The sequence below is a fragment of the Chaetura pelagica genome, unplaced genomic scaffold, assembly GCF_000747805.2.
Source record: "Chaetura pelagica isolate M959 unplaced genomic scaffold, ChaPel_1.0 scaffold305, whole genome shotgun sequence".
Taxonomy (NCBI): domain Eukaryota; kingdom Metazoa; phylum Chordata; class Aves; order Apodiformes; family Apodidae; genus Chaetura; species Chaetura pelagica.
Genome location: NW_009953512.1, coordinates 56,037 through 72,042, shown reverse-complemented (window position 1 = coordinate 72,042; position 16,006 = coordinate 56,037). Strand labels below are relative to the sequence as shown.

At 49.0% G+C, this 16,006-nt stretch overlaps 1 protein-coding gene across 1 annotated transcript in view; it reads right to left on the bottom strand.

Annotated features, from left to right (window-relative positions):
* ZNF638 (zinc finger protein 638) overlaps window positions 1-16,006 on the bottom strand; it is a 49,340-nt gene that overhangs the window by 8,668 nt on the left and 24,666 nt on the right. The window contains exons 10-17 of the mRNA XM_009999465.1: window positions 15,733-15,864; window positions 15,459-15,587; window positions 15,112-15,153; window positions 13,406-13,546; window positions 10,031-10,156; window positions 7,167-7,216; window positions 1,400-2,804; window positions 680-745 (exon numbers count right to left, since the gene is read on the bottom strand). Coding sequence (XP_009997767.1) covers window positions 680-745; window positions 1,400-2,804; window positions 7,167-7,216; window positions 10,031-10,156; window positions 13,406-13,546; window positions 15,112-15,153; window positions 15,459-15,587; window positions 15,733-15,864 — 2,091 coding nt within the window. The remainder of the gene's footprint in view (window positions 1-679; window positions 746-1,399; window positions 2,805-7,166; window positions 7,217-10,030; window positions 10,157-13,405; window positions 13,547-15,111; window positions 15,154-15,458; window positions 15,588-15,732; window positions 15,865-16,006) is intronic.

The window sequence follows — 16,006 nt, the reverse complement described above, 5'->3', positions numbered from 1 at the left end:
AGAGCCCAGGGCAGAGCCACAGAGATGCTGGAGGGAGGGGAACATCTCCCTGCTGAGGAAAGGCTGAGGGAGCTGGGTCTGTTGGGCTTGGAGAAGAGGAGACTGAGGGGCAACCTCATCCAGGGTCACAAATACGTTCAGGGCAGTGTCAGGAGGACAGAGCCAGGCTTTGTGCAGTGATGTCCAGTGATAGGACAAGGGGCAATGGGTGCAAACTGGAACACAGGAGGTTCCATGTAAACATCAGAAAAAGCTTCTTTGCTGTGAGAGTGGCAGAGCCCTGGGACAGGCTGCCCAGAGAGGCTGGGGGGGTGGGGGAGCTTTCAAGGTCACTTCCAACCCCTAAGATTTCTGTGGTTCTGTGAAAGAGCCAGAAGGCTGAAGCCTTCCTCCCTCTTCTCCCAGGTGTGATGACAAGGAAAGCTCTCGTGCAGGCAACTGGGTTCCAAATAATTAATTGTCTATTTCTCCAACAAACAACACCTGAGACCAAAAAACACCCCCTTTTAACACTCACTCCTCAAATCAAGCTTCTCTTCCAAATGACTTGGCTTCTCAGCTTCATGCCTGTAACAACCAGTAACAGCCACAGCTCCCTGAGGGAGGACACTGAGGATTCCTGGGACACACACATACACACATTTTCCAGACAGTCCCAGTTTCAGGGCCACATCCTTACCTCTTTCTGCTTTGCACTGCTGCTGCTGCCACTCCTGGAAGCCTTAGCATTGCCACCCACAGGAGCCTGCAAAACCAGACAAAAGGTCACATCAGCCCAGCCCAGCCAACCCACCTGCCCACAAGAGAAAAAAACAGTTTCTTTAAAAAAAATCAGCTATTTTTTTTTTTTTCCCTTTAAGAACTTTTTTTAAGTTGTCCAGATTGCTGCTTCTGATCACATGCTTGGCAAATACAGAACTAAGCCAACCACCAGCAGTAGAGTCCAGGCAAACAGTCTCTAGCAACAATCACAGGTAGAACCTTGCTTAAGCAGCCTCTTTGGTCAGTAACCAGTGTCTGTGCAGGACTTGACAAAGCAAATACAGCTCACACAGGACAGAAAGCTTGGTCATTCCCATTCAGAACTAATCCAAGAACATAAAAGTTATGACACTCAGTAAAGACTCACTTCAAAAATACTCTCCTGCTATTATTTCTTATTTTTCCAAGTAGCATTTTCAAACCAGTCACCTACTTGCGTTGCACACACACATCTACAAGCAACTGGTTGCCCACCATCATCTCGCTACTCCAGCTCCTCTGGTGGCCCAAACCAGCTGAGTGATTTATGGAAAAGGGAAGGGGAACATAATCTCCTGGTCCCATACTCAACATCTGAGAGAAGCATGGAGTTAGTTACTGATCAGGCACACTGAACCGGCCTTCCTGCCCTCCTCACCTTATTGCTGCTGTTGTCTGTCTTCATGCTGGATGATCTACTCTCTCCCTCTTGAGACTGTTTTGAACTAGCCCTAGATTCCACTCGGGAGTCCTTCTCTTGCTGGGATGAATTCCTCCCATTGCCTCCCTTTCCACCACCAACAGAACTTCTGCTCACTTTACATTTGCTGCTGCCATCTCCCGGGCTTGCTTGGCTGCTCCCAGGTTGTGGATGGTCCTCTTCTTTGTGGGCCATCTTCTTCTCCACCACTGCTTGGCCTTGGGGCTTAGGTTTCAAGGGAGCTTTCTTACCCCCTCCTTTGCACAACAAAGGCTTCTTTCTCCTCATTGGAACCCTTGACTTCAATATATCTGGGAGAGACACCACTGCCTTTAAAAGTGTTATACCAACAGAGGAGGGATCCTTGGCAGATAAGGAGGAGTTGAATGTAACTGTTCGGTGGGTTTCATCAGTTTTTGCTGGTCCTGTCCCTTTGTTTTGTTGGGTGTTGATTAAACTTCCCTGACTGTTCTCACTGACAGCATCTGCAGTGTTTTCCACAACAATCCCAACACTGGCCACAAGTTTTTCACTTTTCTTCTCTGTTTCTGCCCCTGTCTTGACCAAAAGCTTGTCAGGGTTGTCCTCAGCAGCTCTTCCAGCTTTGAGGGCAGACTCTTCTGGTTTCACCTCTTTGTCTGCTCCAGCAACGTCCAGTTTCTTCTCCTCGGCTGCCCCAGTTTTAAGCATGGGTTTCTTCTTTGTTATCTGAGTTACAGGCATTTCATCTTTGGTTTTCACAGGGTCAGAAACAGGATTGTTTTCAGGAGCATCCGACTTGTGGTTTGTGGGTGTGACAATGGGTGACACCATCTTCACTGAAGCTGCATCACCCCCGGGGGGCGCTGGCTCAGGGACAGCCCCCAGGTGTCCCCCTGCTGCACCATCTGAGGGCACATCTTCAGCCTTGCCCCCATCAGACAGCTCTTGTGCTGGCTCAACGGGGGGAGCAGGCAGCTCTTCACCTTTCTCTTTGATCTCCTTCTCTGATGAAGACACAGCAGCGGATTCCAACAGCTCTGGGTGGGCACTGTCTTTAACTGCCTCCTCTTCCTCCACACTGGCAGGCGGTGGCTGCATCTCTTCTGGCTTCCCCTCAGCTGGTTGGGTACTGGTGGATTTGATGGACACCACAGTAGCTTCTACTCCAGCATCCAGGTCTTTCACAGATGTCTGTGCTGGTGACTCCCTGAGCGCTCTGTCCAGCTGGGACTCAGAGGGCTCAAGCTGCACTGCTGACATCTGGTCCTTGACATGACAGATGGCAACGGGTCCTTCCTGTGCCACACTGGGCTCTACTGGAGGATTAGCAGCTGCTGTTTGCACCACTCCTGATCCCTCTGGATATTTTTTCAAGCCAGAGCTAAATGCATTTAAAAAAAACAGAAGACATCAAACCATGTAGAGAATTCTACAGTTACCAGCAAGTTCTTGACGCCAGCGGAGGGGGATTCCCGAGGCATTAGTGCTTAGCATTTGGGAATCTACCCGTGTTACAGGGGCTACAGACCCCGAGGAGGCTGATTAGTTTTAGGCTTCATTAATCCACCTCAGCACCTCGCCCCTGGAATCACATCCCTGGTGGCCAGAGCTCTCCAGGTGGCACTCCCTGGAGATGCACCCTGTCACCTCAGGGCTGACACCAGCTCCTGCAGTTCAGCTGCCCTGCTATGAGAGCCAGTCAGGCTGGGAGAGCCAAGACAGCCCAAGTGGAGCTTTGGGTTCCCTGCACACAGGAATCAGCAGAGCTTTGTGTCTGAAGACAGCAGGCTCTGCAGCTACCACCCTGGAGAACTCCCCCAGCAGCTCAGAGACATCTCTTTGTGTTTTTTTTTTGGCTCAGGTCTGGGGGGAGGGATCACTTTGTTTTTAAGCTGCACTGCCCTGGCACAATAGCAGGGAACACAGCACAGAGGCTCCCTGGGGCCAGACTCTGTTTCCACTGCATAATCCCTCCTGTCAGCTCCCAGGAGAACAGAGCCCGGGATGGCAGGACAGAGGACAGTGCTTCCCAGAGAACTGCAGTTACAGCCACTGCATTGCTCTTCCAAAGAAAGAATCCCTCCTTGGATGACCTCAGGAGACACTGGAATGAGAGATGTCTGTGCCCCCTCTCCCACAAAGCTCAGGAAAACGAGCATCCCAACACCTCACACAGCCCAGCATGGAAAGGGGCCAGAACACCAATGCTGTCTGCCTGGCCCAGTGTGGGAACAGACAGAAATGAGGCAAACAGGCATAACTGGTTGGTGTTTCTGTACGAAGGAGCAGCCTGGGCTAGTGCTCCTCAGAACCTGATGTGCTGTGTTGGAGCCCTCAAAAACAAGAAGGACATGGAGCTGCTGGAGTGAGTGCAGAGGAGAACCACAAGGATGATCCAAAGGCTGGAGACAGGCTGGGAGAGTTGAGGTCGCTCACCCTGGAGAAGTGAAGGCTCCAGGGAGACCTTAGAGCACCTTCTAGTGCCTGAAGGGGCTCCAGGAAAGCTGGGGAGGGATTTGTAGGGAGGGATGAGACAAGGGGTAATGGATTAAAACTAGAAGAAGGGAGATTTAGGTGACACATTAGGAGGAAATTCTGGGCTGTGAGGGTGTTGAGACCCTGGCCCAGGTTGCCCGGGGAAGCTGTGGCTGCCCCATCCCTGGGGGTGTTGAAGGGCAGGTTGGATGGGGCTTGGAGCAGCCTGGGCTGCTGGGAGGTGTCCCTGCCCATGGCACATGGGATAGGACTGGATGATCTTTAAGGTCCCATCCAACTCAAACCATCCTGTGATTCTATGATTGAAGAGTGGACACTTGCACAAACCCTGGTGAAAATCAAAAGGAGCAGAGCAGTCTGCTGTTTGGGTCAGACTCCTGGCATGAGGTAAGCAAGAAGATGGAAGGCAGATCAAATGGAGCTCAGTGCTGGAGGAACACTTGAGTTGTCAAGTGGCCAGATGTGAGGGCTAAGGAGATGAAGACAGATGGAATCAAGAGAAGGATGCAACAGGCAAACCAGTAACATCTGAGCCATGAGAGCACAATGAAACACCTTCTGCACCCAAGGAGACTGTCCTCTGCTGCCCGAAAATGTGAGAGGAGAGAGAAGGAAGGAGCTGAATTCTGCTTCCAAACCTCTTTCCCCAGAAGCAAGCTCAGATGGGGGCTCTGAGGACACCCCTCCCCAGCCAGGCAGCAGGACTGAAGCGCTCGCAGGAGCCAGGGGTGGGCTCTCCTCCCTGTCCCAGGAATGCTGGGAATCTCCTTCAGAGCTCAACTTACAGTCACTGCAGCCTGATGGAAGACAAGGAACCTCACTCCTCCAAACAGCCTGTTCATCCCCAACAGGCTTCTTAGACCTGTCATCAAAGTGTGTCTCAGGAGTGCCTGGGCAGCTGGGGCTGACCTGCTTTCTGGGCCCCAGTCCTGGTTCCGTCCCTCACAAAACAGAAGATATTCTGACATGGATTAAACATGCTTTGTGTTCCAGAAACTATTTCAGTTAATTTCCTCTTCTATCTGAGCATCCTACACAGCACTGAGACGTATGACTCATATGCCAGTGCTGCACGTGACCTGGGGAAGCCAGGGCACAAAGCCCAGAAGTGCAGCTCCAAGAGCCCACGTTTGTCACTGGTGCTTAATTAAATACAAGCTCTCATGTCCCTACTACCTGTATCCCACAGCCCCTGCTGGTGTGTTTTTGGCAGGGCATGGAAAAATGTGAGTGCACACTAGCACCTCACACTGACTACACAGCTCCCAGCACACATCTGTTACCCTCTACATGATCCCACTGAGGTACCAGTCTGTGAATCCTCAGGATTTTGTGTCTCCTTTCACACCAACACCCACCCTGTGCCTTCCACAGAGCCCTGGTGGTGTCCAAAATACACCCCTGGATTCCATCCAGGCAAGGAAGGATGGGAAGGAGAGCTCTGCAGGGGCAGTAACAAGCAGAGAGGAAGACAAGTGAGCCTGAGGAAGCACCAAGGTGCTTGAAGTAACACTTGGAAGACCTGTGGGGCACTGGGGAAGAAACAGCAAGACAGATTTCCTGCTCAGATGGCAAACCAAGAATCCCTGGTGCCCAGTCTCTGCATTAGGAAGGAAAAGGCCCAGGGACTTAAGGAATGACACAGAGCCTGTATCACAGCAGAGACACCATCTGCTTCCTACAGGTCAGCTCGGGATGCAAAGGAGCACTGGGATGGTCCCTGAGCTTGACTTGGCCAAGGAAAGGTTGGGCTATTTTAACTGAGGGGAACAAATCCCAACAAAGTGCATCAGTATCCTTGAGAAGAGCAGAGATGTTCACATGAGCACCTTGGTCCCAGGGTCAGATAAAAGACCTACTCAGTTGGAGCACATGGAGCTTCCAGAGCTTCCAAAGCTTTCAAGATCATCCCAGGAAAGCGAGAGGGCAGCCCCTTCTGCTCCCCAAAATGTGCTGCTCCTTCCCTCCCTGGAAACACATGGCAAGGTTTTCCCATATAGATGATAGTGAAGATATTTGCTGCTTCTCACAAAACACACCTCAAAAGAGAGTCAGGTCAGAAAGGCTTACAAGAAGAAGACAGTTTCCTCAGACAAGAATGACTGCATTATGGTTTGTAGGGGAAAATGTCCCTTTTCCCATCTGTTCACCAGCCAGAGCAGGATGCTGGGCAGGCATTTTGGTTTGATTACCCCTGGTGTCTAGAGCCCCCAGCCTGGAATCCAGAGGGGACCTATATGTCTGCCCACCTGGGAGTTGGGGACAGTTTAGAACCTCATCACCTCCAGAAAGTGACCAGGGCCTGAGCAGGAGCTTCCTGAAATCAGGAGAGCTTTACTTGGGCAAGAAACAGATTTTGGAAATAGTGCATGGAACTGTCCATGACAGTATAATGATATTACCTGAAATTGAAGTTTAGGACCATTGTTACACGGCTGCTTTTGTTTTTCAAATGATAAAACTTATCCAGAAATATGGATTTGAGTTACAGAAGGTCTCCAGAGTCACATTTGTTAACATGAACTCTTATAATGATCTATCCATTTATAAAATAAAAACATATTCAAGACTCTAAAACCAACAAAGAGTTACTCCACAATTAGAAACGTTACTACAAGCCACGTCCATAAAACAATTTCACATGGAACATCCCAAAAGCACCATTCCCCAGGTCTAGGTCCTGGTGTTAATATAACATCTAAACATCTGCTGAAATCGAGTCACATTCACAGGGACCTGTGTCACAGTGTGGAGTTAATGTTAATAAGCTAAACAAGGAAGTTTCAGTTTATTTTTAGCATTTGGAAACAGAAACAATGGAGCCAGGTGCTCTGACAGGAATAAAACAATCACTTCATGGTTAAATACAACAAAAAATTGTCTTACCAACATGTATTTCCCAACATACTTTCCAGGACCTGTGGTAAAATCCTGGCCAAATTAGTAAAACAATAACGACTCAGCAGACGACACAGAAAGCAGGATTTCACCCCAGTTGTCCAGGTCCATGGAAAGGCCTGGATTTCCAAGCAGTGCCCACCACGACAGCTGCACAGCAGCTCACTGCACACCCTGCACACACACAGCACACAACAGCCTGGGGGAGGGAGGAGCAGGGGACAGGGGTGGGGCTCACAGCCTGATCATCAAGAGCAGGTAGAGATGGCTCAGCAATCTGCTCAGGCTTGGATACGGATCCACAAACAAGAGAGCAACGAAAAGCACCTGAAGCAGGTGACAGGCCTACCTTCCTGGGCTGGGCTCCTCTGGCTTCACCTCTTCTACCACAGGGTCAGCCTGAAAGGCAAAAATCAGGGCTTGGGATCAATGGCTCTAGGAAGCATCAGCACAGATCTGCATGACCTCACTAATTACTAATCACCACCACAAGCCCAGCTTGGGGAATGGGTCACCTGGAAGGTGAAGGTCTCCAGTTGCTCCCCATAGAACAAGGGTTTCAGAAGGTGACAAAGTGCACAGTGGGGCCAGAGATTTCACTGCCAGTTTGCTCGACAGCCAGGCAGCACTACCTGGTGTTTGTCTCACCTCCAGAGATGATTGGGTTTGAGCAGAATGGGCTTGTGGTCTGGGATATGGTTGGGAGAGAGGGATTTCAATGCTGCTTTGCCCAGACAACACCTTCCTTCCTGTCCTGGCACAGCTGCAGGGCCTGGGGTGAATGCAGGTAGCCTGACAATAAACACCACACACAAAACAGCACCACAGGTTTTCTAAAGACAAACTTCATCCCAAGCCAAGCAATTACCTCCAGAACAACCAAGGCCAGATTCTGTTCCCTAAAACCTGCTAAGGTAGCAGGTTTTTTCTTGCAGGATGACCACACCTTCCTGCATCCTGTTACACAGAGGAAATGTGAAGTACAATGATGTCTTCTGAAGAACAGGCAACCACAAAGCCCCAGAGCTCTGGGCCTAGTCAGCAGAGCAGGTCCAAAGCAATTAAAAACACATTAAAAACTCAGAGTTGAAACCTCAATCCCTTTTCTGAAGGCACTCTACAAACTGATTTGAAGACCATCACTATTAGAAAGAACATCAGATAAATTCAGTGCTCTCAGAATTCACTGAGCTCTTATTTAAGCACTTAACTCCAAATCCTTTCACCTCCCCTCTCTGAAAACATCCATTCCAGAGCTAAGTGCCAAGAGTAATCTGAACATGTCATCATGAATTAACAATGACCCTGCTTTTCCTTCAGCCTGGCTCCTGTATGAAAGGCTTCCAGAGCAAAGAGCACACAGCACATGGAGTGATGCTCCCAGGGTAGCCAGGCACTTCATCCAGCAACGTAACAGAGAAGATGGACATGAGGGAATAGGCACAAAATGCAGGGAAGAACAACAGCTGGAAAAAGCTCAGGTTTCCCTCTTACCAGTGTCACCAGGCATTCTTCTCTCCATCTCAAACACACTGTGTCTCAGTATTTGTGCAGAAGCTGTGGCAGGGACACAGTAAGGTGTGATGCTCTGCTCCCCCTGCACAACCTCCTTCCCCCCCCCAGGAGCTTCTCTGTGGTTTTGTGATTCCAGCAGCCTTACCTTCAGGCACGGGCAGCAACATGGCAGGCACAGAAGTAGACTGTGATGAGGTGAGAACTTAGGCTGGATGTTAGGAGGAAATGCTTTAGTGTGAGGGTGAGGAGACACTGGAACAGCTTGCCCAGTGAGGTTTCTAGAGGCCCCTCCCCTGGAAGTGCTCAAGGCCAGGCTGGATGGGGCTTGGAGCAACCTGGTCTAGCAGGTGTCCCTGCCCATGCAGGGGGAGTTGGGTCTAGATGACCTGTAATGTCCCTTCCAAACTAAACCATCCTAGGATTCCATGATTGTAAATAACAACCTGACTTTTCCCAGGCAAAGCCCTGTGCATGCACAGCAACTACTGATCTCCTGAATCCACTCAAGAAACACACAATCCCCAAGCACACCTGGCTGGGCAGTGCCCCGTGTCCTGAACCATCACAGACACAACTCAGGGACAGCCTGACCAGAAACACTCCTGACATCTCTGCTGACACAGTGTGAAAAACATGGATCATAAACCCCATCCAGCTACTCCACAGGCTTTGTACATAAGGATGCTTCCAATAGAGCAGAAGGTACTGCCAACCCAGCCCAGAACAGACCATGACACAAGCCAATGATCAGCACACAACCTGTTCTATAAAAATAGGGAATTTCATCGTGATGCCCAGTGGGAATAACACCAACAGCTCCAGCTCAGCACACAGACCTGGTGACACTACAGCTCCTCGTGTTTGAGGGTAAAGAGCCCTTAAGCTCCACAGAGACAGGGACTACACCTGGATTCACCTTCTCCACTGTGGAAGCTGGAAAGCTGTGAGCAGGTGGCTCATGTTGACAGCTCTGTGCCTACCCACTGCAACAGGCACTAAGCTCCCCTCTCTGGAGCTCACCTGCTCAGCTGGCTGCTCCCTCGGAAGCCACCAGAGGGAACTGGGAGCTGCTCAAGCTGCCCGATTTCACTTCTAAGGGAGAGAAAGGAAGCAGCTGTGGGCACAGGGACCAGTGCTGGCAGGGCAACTGAGTCTGGGACCACGAGGACTAAAACAGATCAACTACTAGAGAGGAATGAGAATCATAGAATCATGGAATGGTTTGGGTTAGAAGGGACCTCAAGGATCATCTGAGCAGCCTGGGCCAGGGTCTCACCACCCTCACACTAAAGAGCTTGCTCCTGATGTCCTAATGTCTATGAATCAAACCAGATCTTGAAGAAAACCTCTACTAATGTCCATCATCAACCCCTTCCTAACAAGTAGTAAAAAGCTGCTTTCCCCCTTGCTTCCTTTTCCTCTCCATTCTTTGTTAAGAAACATTTTAATTGGTGGAAAGCGATTTCACCCGTGTTTGTAAAATGCAGAGAAAGGCAAAAGACAAAGAGCAGCACATCCCTCTGCAGCACATCCCACAACACAGACACGTGCATCCAGCTCCCAGTGCTTCCAGAGCTTTCACTCTCACCCTCATTGACAGCAAACAGGAAACAGTGACACAGTCACTGCCAGCTGCTCTCCATGGACAGCTGGTTCTCTTCCCCAAAAGCAGTGCATTGTGGAGGGAGGGCAGCTCACCTCAGTAGCCTCTCCTTGGGGTGACAACGTGCAGGTCAGGGTGTGCTCCCCCATGCTGTAGGGATATTGCTTCAGGAAGCTGTACATGGATCGGGCTGACTTGGGACTATCCAGCTGGAGAATGGCCTGCAAGGGAAAAAGCACAGGCCTCCAATCACTGTTGCCTCTGCTCACCTCTGTACTGCAGAACAAGCTCATTTCTTCAGCTGGTTTTCAGTATCTAACATTCCTGAAGGGTTTCAACACCTTCCCTTGAAATGAGCTGTTGTGTTGGGAATCCTGCTCTGGATCCTGCTCTGGATATGGAGGACAGTGCACTCTTCTCCTTTTGGAGAGGCTCAGGAAAGAAAAAGAATCATAGAACCATGAAATGCCAGGTTGGAAGGGATCTCAAGGATCACCTGGTCCAACCTTTCTAGGTACTGCTCTAGTTGAGGTGAGGAGGCTCAGCACCCTGTCAAGCTGAGACTTGACACTGTCCAATGTGGGGGGATCCACCACTTCCCTTGGGAGACTATTCCAATGTTGGGACTGCCCAGATGGTGAAAAAATTACCTCTTGTGTCCAATTGGAATCTCTCCAGGAGCAACCTGTGCCTCTGCTGACACAGTGTGAAAAACATGGATCATAAACCCCATCCAGCTACTCCACAGGCTTTGTACATAAGGATGCTTCCAATAGAGCAGAAGGTACTGCCAACCCAACCCAGAACAGACCATGACACGAGCCAATGATCAGCACACAACCTGTTCTATAAAAATAGGGAATTTCATCGTGATGCCCAGTGGGAATAACACCAACAGCTCCAGCTCAGCACACAGACCTGGTGACACTACAGCTCCTCGTGTTTGAGGGTAAAGAGCCCTTAAGCTCCACAGAGACAGGGACTACACCTGGATTCACCTTCTCCACTGTGGAAGCTGGAAAGCTGTGAGCAGGTGGCTCATGTTGACAGCTCTGTGCCTACCCACTGCAACAGGCACTAAGCTCCCCTCTCTGGAGCTCACCTGCTCAGCTGGCTGCTCCCTCGGAAGCCACCAGAGGGAACTGGGAGCTGCTCAAGCTGCCCGATTTCACTTCTAAGGGAGAGAAAGGAAGCAGCTGTGGGCACAGGGACCAGTGCTGGCAGGGCAACTGAGTCTGGGACCACGAGGACTAAAACAGATCAACTACTAGAGAGGAATGAGAATCATAGAATCATGGAATGGTTTGGGTTAGAAGGGACCTCAAGGATCATCTGAGCAGCCTGGGCCAGGGTCTCACCACCCTCACACTAAAGAGCTTGCTCCTGATGTCCTAATGTCTATGAATCAAACCAGATCTTGAAGAAAACCTCTACTAATGTCCATCATCAACCCCTTCCTAACAAGTAGTAAAAAGCTGCTTTCCCCCTTGCTTCCTTTTCCTCTCCATTCTTTGTTAAGAAACATTTTAATTGGTGGAAAGCGATTTCACCCGTGTTTGTAAAATGCAGAGAAAGGCAAAAGACAAAGAGCAGCACATCCCTCTGCAGCACATCCCACAACACAGACACGTGCATCCAGCTCCCAGTGCTTCCAGAGCTTTCACTCTCACCCTCATTGACAGCAAACAGGAAACAGTGACACAGTCACTGCCAGCTGCTCTCCATGGACAGCTGGTTCTCTTCCCCAAAAGCAGTGCATTGTGGAGGGAGGGCAGCTCACCTCAGTAGCCTCTCCTTGGGGTGACAACGTGCAGGTCAGGGTGTGCTCCCCCCTGCTGTAGGGATATTGCTTCAGGAAGCTGTACATGGATCGGGCTGACTTGGGACTATCCAGCTGGAGAATGGCCTGCAAGGGAAAAAGCACAGGCCTCCAATCACTGTTGCCTCTGCTCACCTCTGTACTGCAGAACAAGCTCATTTCTTCAGCTGGTTTTCAGTATCTAACATTCCTGAAGGGTTTCAACACCTTCCCTTGAAATGAGCTGTTGTGTTGGGAATCCTGCTCTGGATCCTGCTCTGGATATGGAGGACAGTGCACTCTTCTCCTTTTGGAGAGGCTCAGGAAAGAAAAAGAATCATAGAACCATGAAATGCCAGGTTGGAAGGGATCTCAAGGATCACCTGGTCCAACCTTTCTAGGTACTGCTCTAGTTGAGGTGAGGAGGCTCAGCACCCTGTCAAGCTGAGACTTGACACTGTCCAATGTGGGGGGATCCACCACTTCCCTTGGGAGACTATTCCAATGTTGGGACTGCCCAGATGGTGAAAAAATTACCTCTTGTGTCCAATTGGAATCTCTCCAGGAGCAACCTGTGCCCATGACCTTCTTGTCTTTTCCATGGGACTCCTTGTCAACAGGGAGTCTCCATCTTCTTGGCAGCCCCCCTTGAAGTACTGGAACATGGTGATAAGGTCTCCCCAAAACCTTCCCCTCTCAAGGCTGAACAAACCCAGTTTTCTCAGCCATTTCTCTCCATTTGGAATTATCTTTAGAGCTAACTAAGGAACTACACCACAAGGCAGTGGAGCCTGGAGCTTCCCAATCCACCTTCTGACTCCTGGCCACGTTCAGCTTTGATCCTGCTGTAACTCAGGAGAAGCTGCACAGTAGGCAGAGGAGAAGTGCCCAGAAGTGACTGCAAGATTTTATCTATCAAGTGGACAGTGAAAAACCAGCCCTGGGTGTTTTACTGACTGCAGAGCTGTCTTCACTGCATTGAAAAGAACATTAAAGTGGTATTAGTTTTAAAAACAGAAAAATAGTCTCTTTCTCCTAAAACCATCTTCCTCTGGTAGTGGTTTATTAGCAGGTGGACACTTCAAACAGCTGGTAGTAATGGGAGTACAATTCCATGTCAGTCCTCAAAATACACAGTGAATTACATCCAGCTCATAAAACACAAATCCAATGTAAGTGCAAAACCAGCAACATTAAAAATTGAAATAGCAAAATAAATTTAAAAACCCACAAGAAAAACCAGATCACCACATTCTGAAGTGCCCCAGAACAAGAAGTTATTTCAGCAATTGTGACGTTTTCACTTCATAAACAATAAACTTAATCTTTTTCCCCAGGTTTCCTAAAAAATGGGAACTCGTGTTCCCTTCCCTTCCACCTCTAACACCAAAGGTTGAAGAATTTTTCCAGCCATTTGGAAAACTTTACTTTCAGAGCCTAAACTGCTCTTGCACTGTCCAGGCCAGAGAACAGCCTAAATTTGTTCTCTTTGGGGTTTTTCCTTCCTGCCTCCCATAAATAAGACAGACTATTTTCTTGTTTGGGATGAGTGGGAAAGAATCAGATATTCCAACCCTCATCAGCAGAACATTCTTGGGACCAGAAGATGAAACAACCTACTTTTACAAACCATGTTTTCCCTTAGCACAGCACCACAGAAATAAACATTTACCTTGTTTTTATTCTTCAGCACAACATAATGATGCACTTTCCCAAACCGAAGTCCCACACAAACTACTTCAAGTTCCCTGTACCCATCAGCTGGCAGGTTCCCCAGGTGCACAAACTGGTTATGCAGAGTTTCAGTGTTGACCTGCAGAAAAGTGATGACAACACTTGCTTTAACCTCCTACCATACCTGAGCTAGGCCAGAAAAGCCTCACAGGAAGCTTCTGGATGGCTCAGGCCTCAGCAAAAAAAGGTCCTGGCACAAACTCAGTGTTCACATGTCACATTCACATCAGGTTTTCCAGTTTTCTGTCACAAAAACCAGCTGTACCTCCCAGTAAAGAAGAACAAACTTAAAAGGATCGGGTTATTTTAAATTATCATTTAAATTTAACTAATTTGTAAAGGTCTCTTGAAGGAGCACTTGCAAAATAAAGCTGAAGTTTAAATAAAATTCAGTATTTTGAAAAGCAGATGTTGTCTGGTCAGGTAACAACAGGATCAAGGCACAGGAACCTGTCCAAAAGGCTCCAACCCTGGTTGCTAAGTTGGAGCTGGGTTTACTTGATCAGTTTGTAACAACATAAAAATCCCTGGTCAAATACCATTTCTCATGTTCCTCAGTTTTCCAATGGGGTTATCAGCAGCACCACGGAGTCAGGATATAAGGGAGAGCAGGAAGGATGTTATGCAGCAGGTCCCATGAGCTGGCAGCCACACAGTGCCAGCAGGACCAGGGACTGAGTGTTTGGTGCAGGATCACAGGGAAGGGCCCTGGGACCCCAAAGGTAAACTCCTGTAATCTTAAACACATCCTATCTTGAAATCCTTGGAAGCTGTCTCTTGGAAACACAACAAAGAAGAGATTTTCTCTCCCCTCTCCAGGTGTTTTGATTCCATTATTCATCACTTTAGCAGGAGCAGAGAAGAGCTGCTTCCCCAGCAGCAGCAGGCCAGGGCAGCAGAGGTGCTGGCAGGGAGTACCCAGCTGTGCCTGCTGGTGCCAGACAAGGGTCAGGAGGAGAGAGCAGAGACCCCATGACAGGTCTGCAATTAGCAAACCTCAGGGGGAGCCCTGGGGAAGTGAGGGAGTGCTGGCAGGGGTCTCTGCAATCTGCTTTACAAACCCATACATTTACCCTCTACACTGCTGTTCTTCTGGAGTTCTTGTCCCAGCCCAGAGACACAGACCCCATCATGTCTACCCTGAACAACAGCCTTCATTTCTCTGACATCTGCCACCCACAGCCCACAAAAATGCCTTGCCCGGGGTGCAGTGATGGGACAGGAGGGACAACAAGAGAGACACAGCACCCAGAACATAGCCCAGAAGCATTCTGGGCAGTTGAACCAAAATACCTGCCCATAAACCCTGCTGGGAGGAGTGCCATCCTGCAGAGGCACACATGGCACGTGCTGCAGGTCGAGTGCTCAGCAGCTGGTTGTCAGAACATGAAAACCAGCAACAGAAGGGGAGGCTCTCCAAGGACCTCTATTAAATGTTTAATTCCTTGCACTTCACATGTTGTGGTGCTGAACTCAGGGAACATCCACTCATCCTCTTCCCTGCTCATTCACCCATGAAAACAGATAAAAACACTGAACTCAAGAGAAAGCTCAGATAACAGGCAGCATTTCAGCAGGAGGGACAGGGAGAAGTACTGCCCTCGGGGAGCATGCAGAGGACAAGTCAGACTGCTGGCAACTTACCTTGGGGTCAGAGTCTTTAATTATAGCAGTAAATATTGCCTCCTTTAAAGAAAGAAAAGAAAACACATTATAAGATTTGAACTACAAACCAGAGCTTCAGAACCAGCTCTGTCACTGGCTCCCAAGAAATGTTAAGTTTCTGCTTCATTAATAAAATGAACAGCATCAACACATCTGACACGGGTGTTGTGCTGGTACCAGAAGACTAGAACCCAAAAAGATATTTTCCAGAATGAGCAGAAACCCTCAGGAGGTGCAGGGTATAAAACCCAGCTTAAATACAAACCCCTGCTCTGCACTGCAGTGTAACCACAGCCCCCAACACCTCAGTACATGGTGCTACTCACTTCATCTCTGACAGTGCTCCACTGAGGCCCCATGCTGATGCTGAGCTGGTTCCCATCCAGAGACATTGGGAAGCAGGTGTAAAATTTAACCATGGAATCTGCAGATTTTCTACTTATTTCCATATAGGCCTTTTAAAATAAAGAGAACAATTGATTTTAGCCATGTAGCAAGAGCACCTCAGCTTGATGCCTGCCACGCTGCACAATCACATCTGCTAAAGACACATTTGCTGCTACCCTAGGTGGAAATTCAATAAGATAGCAATGAAGATACCTTTTTATGAGATGATAAAATCAGCACATCCCTCAGTCCCCCAAATGGCTTTGCTAGGTTGGAAACCTCCTCAACAGAATATCCTTTCTCAGGCAAGTTTGAAATGACCACCACACATGTATCATCCAGCTCCTGCAGCCAAAGGAAAGCAGATGTTACTGGGGCTTCTTCCACTCCAAGTCTGTGTTATTACTGGGGGAGCATTTATTTTTAGTAAGTAAAACCACCATAGAACTGAACAAAGCACTTGTTTAAAAGCAGGTTGTAATACTTG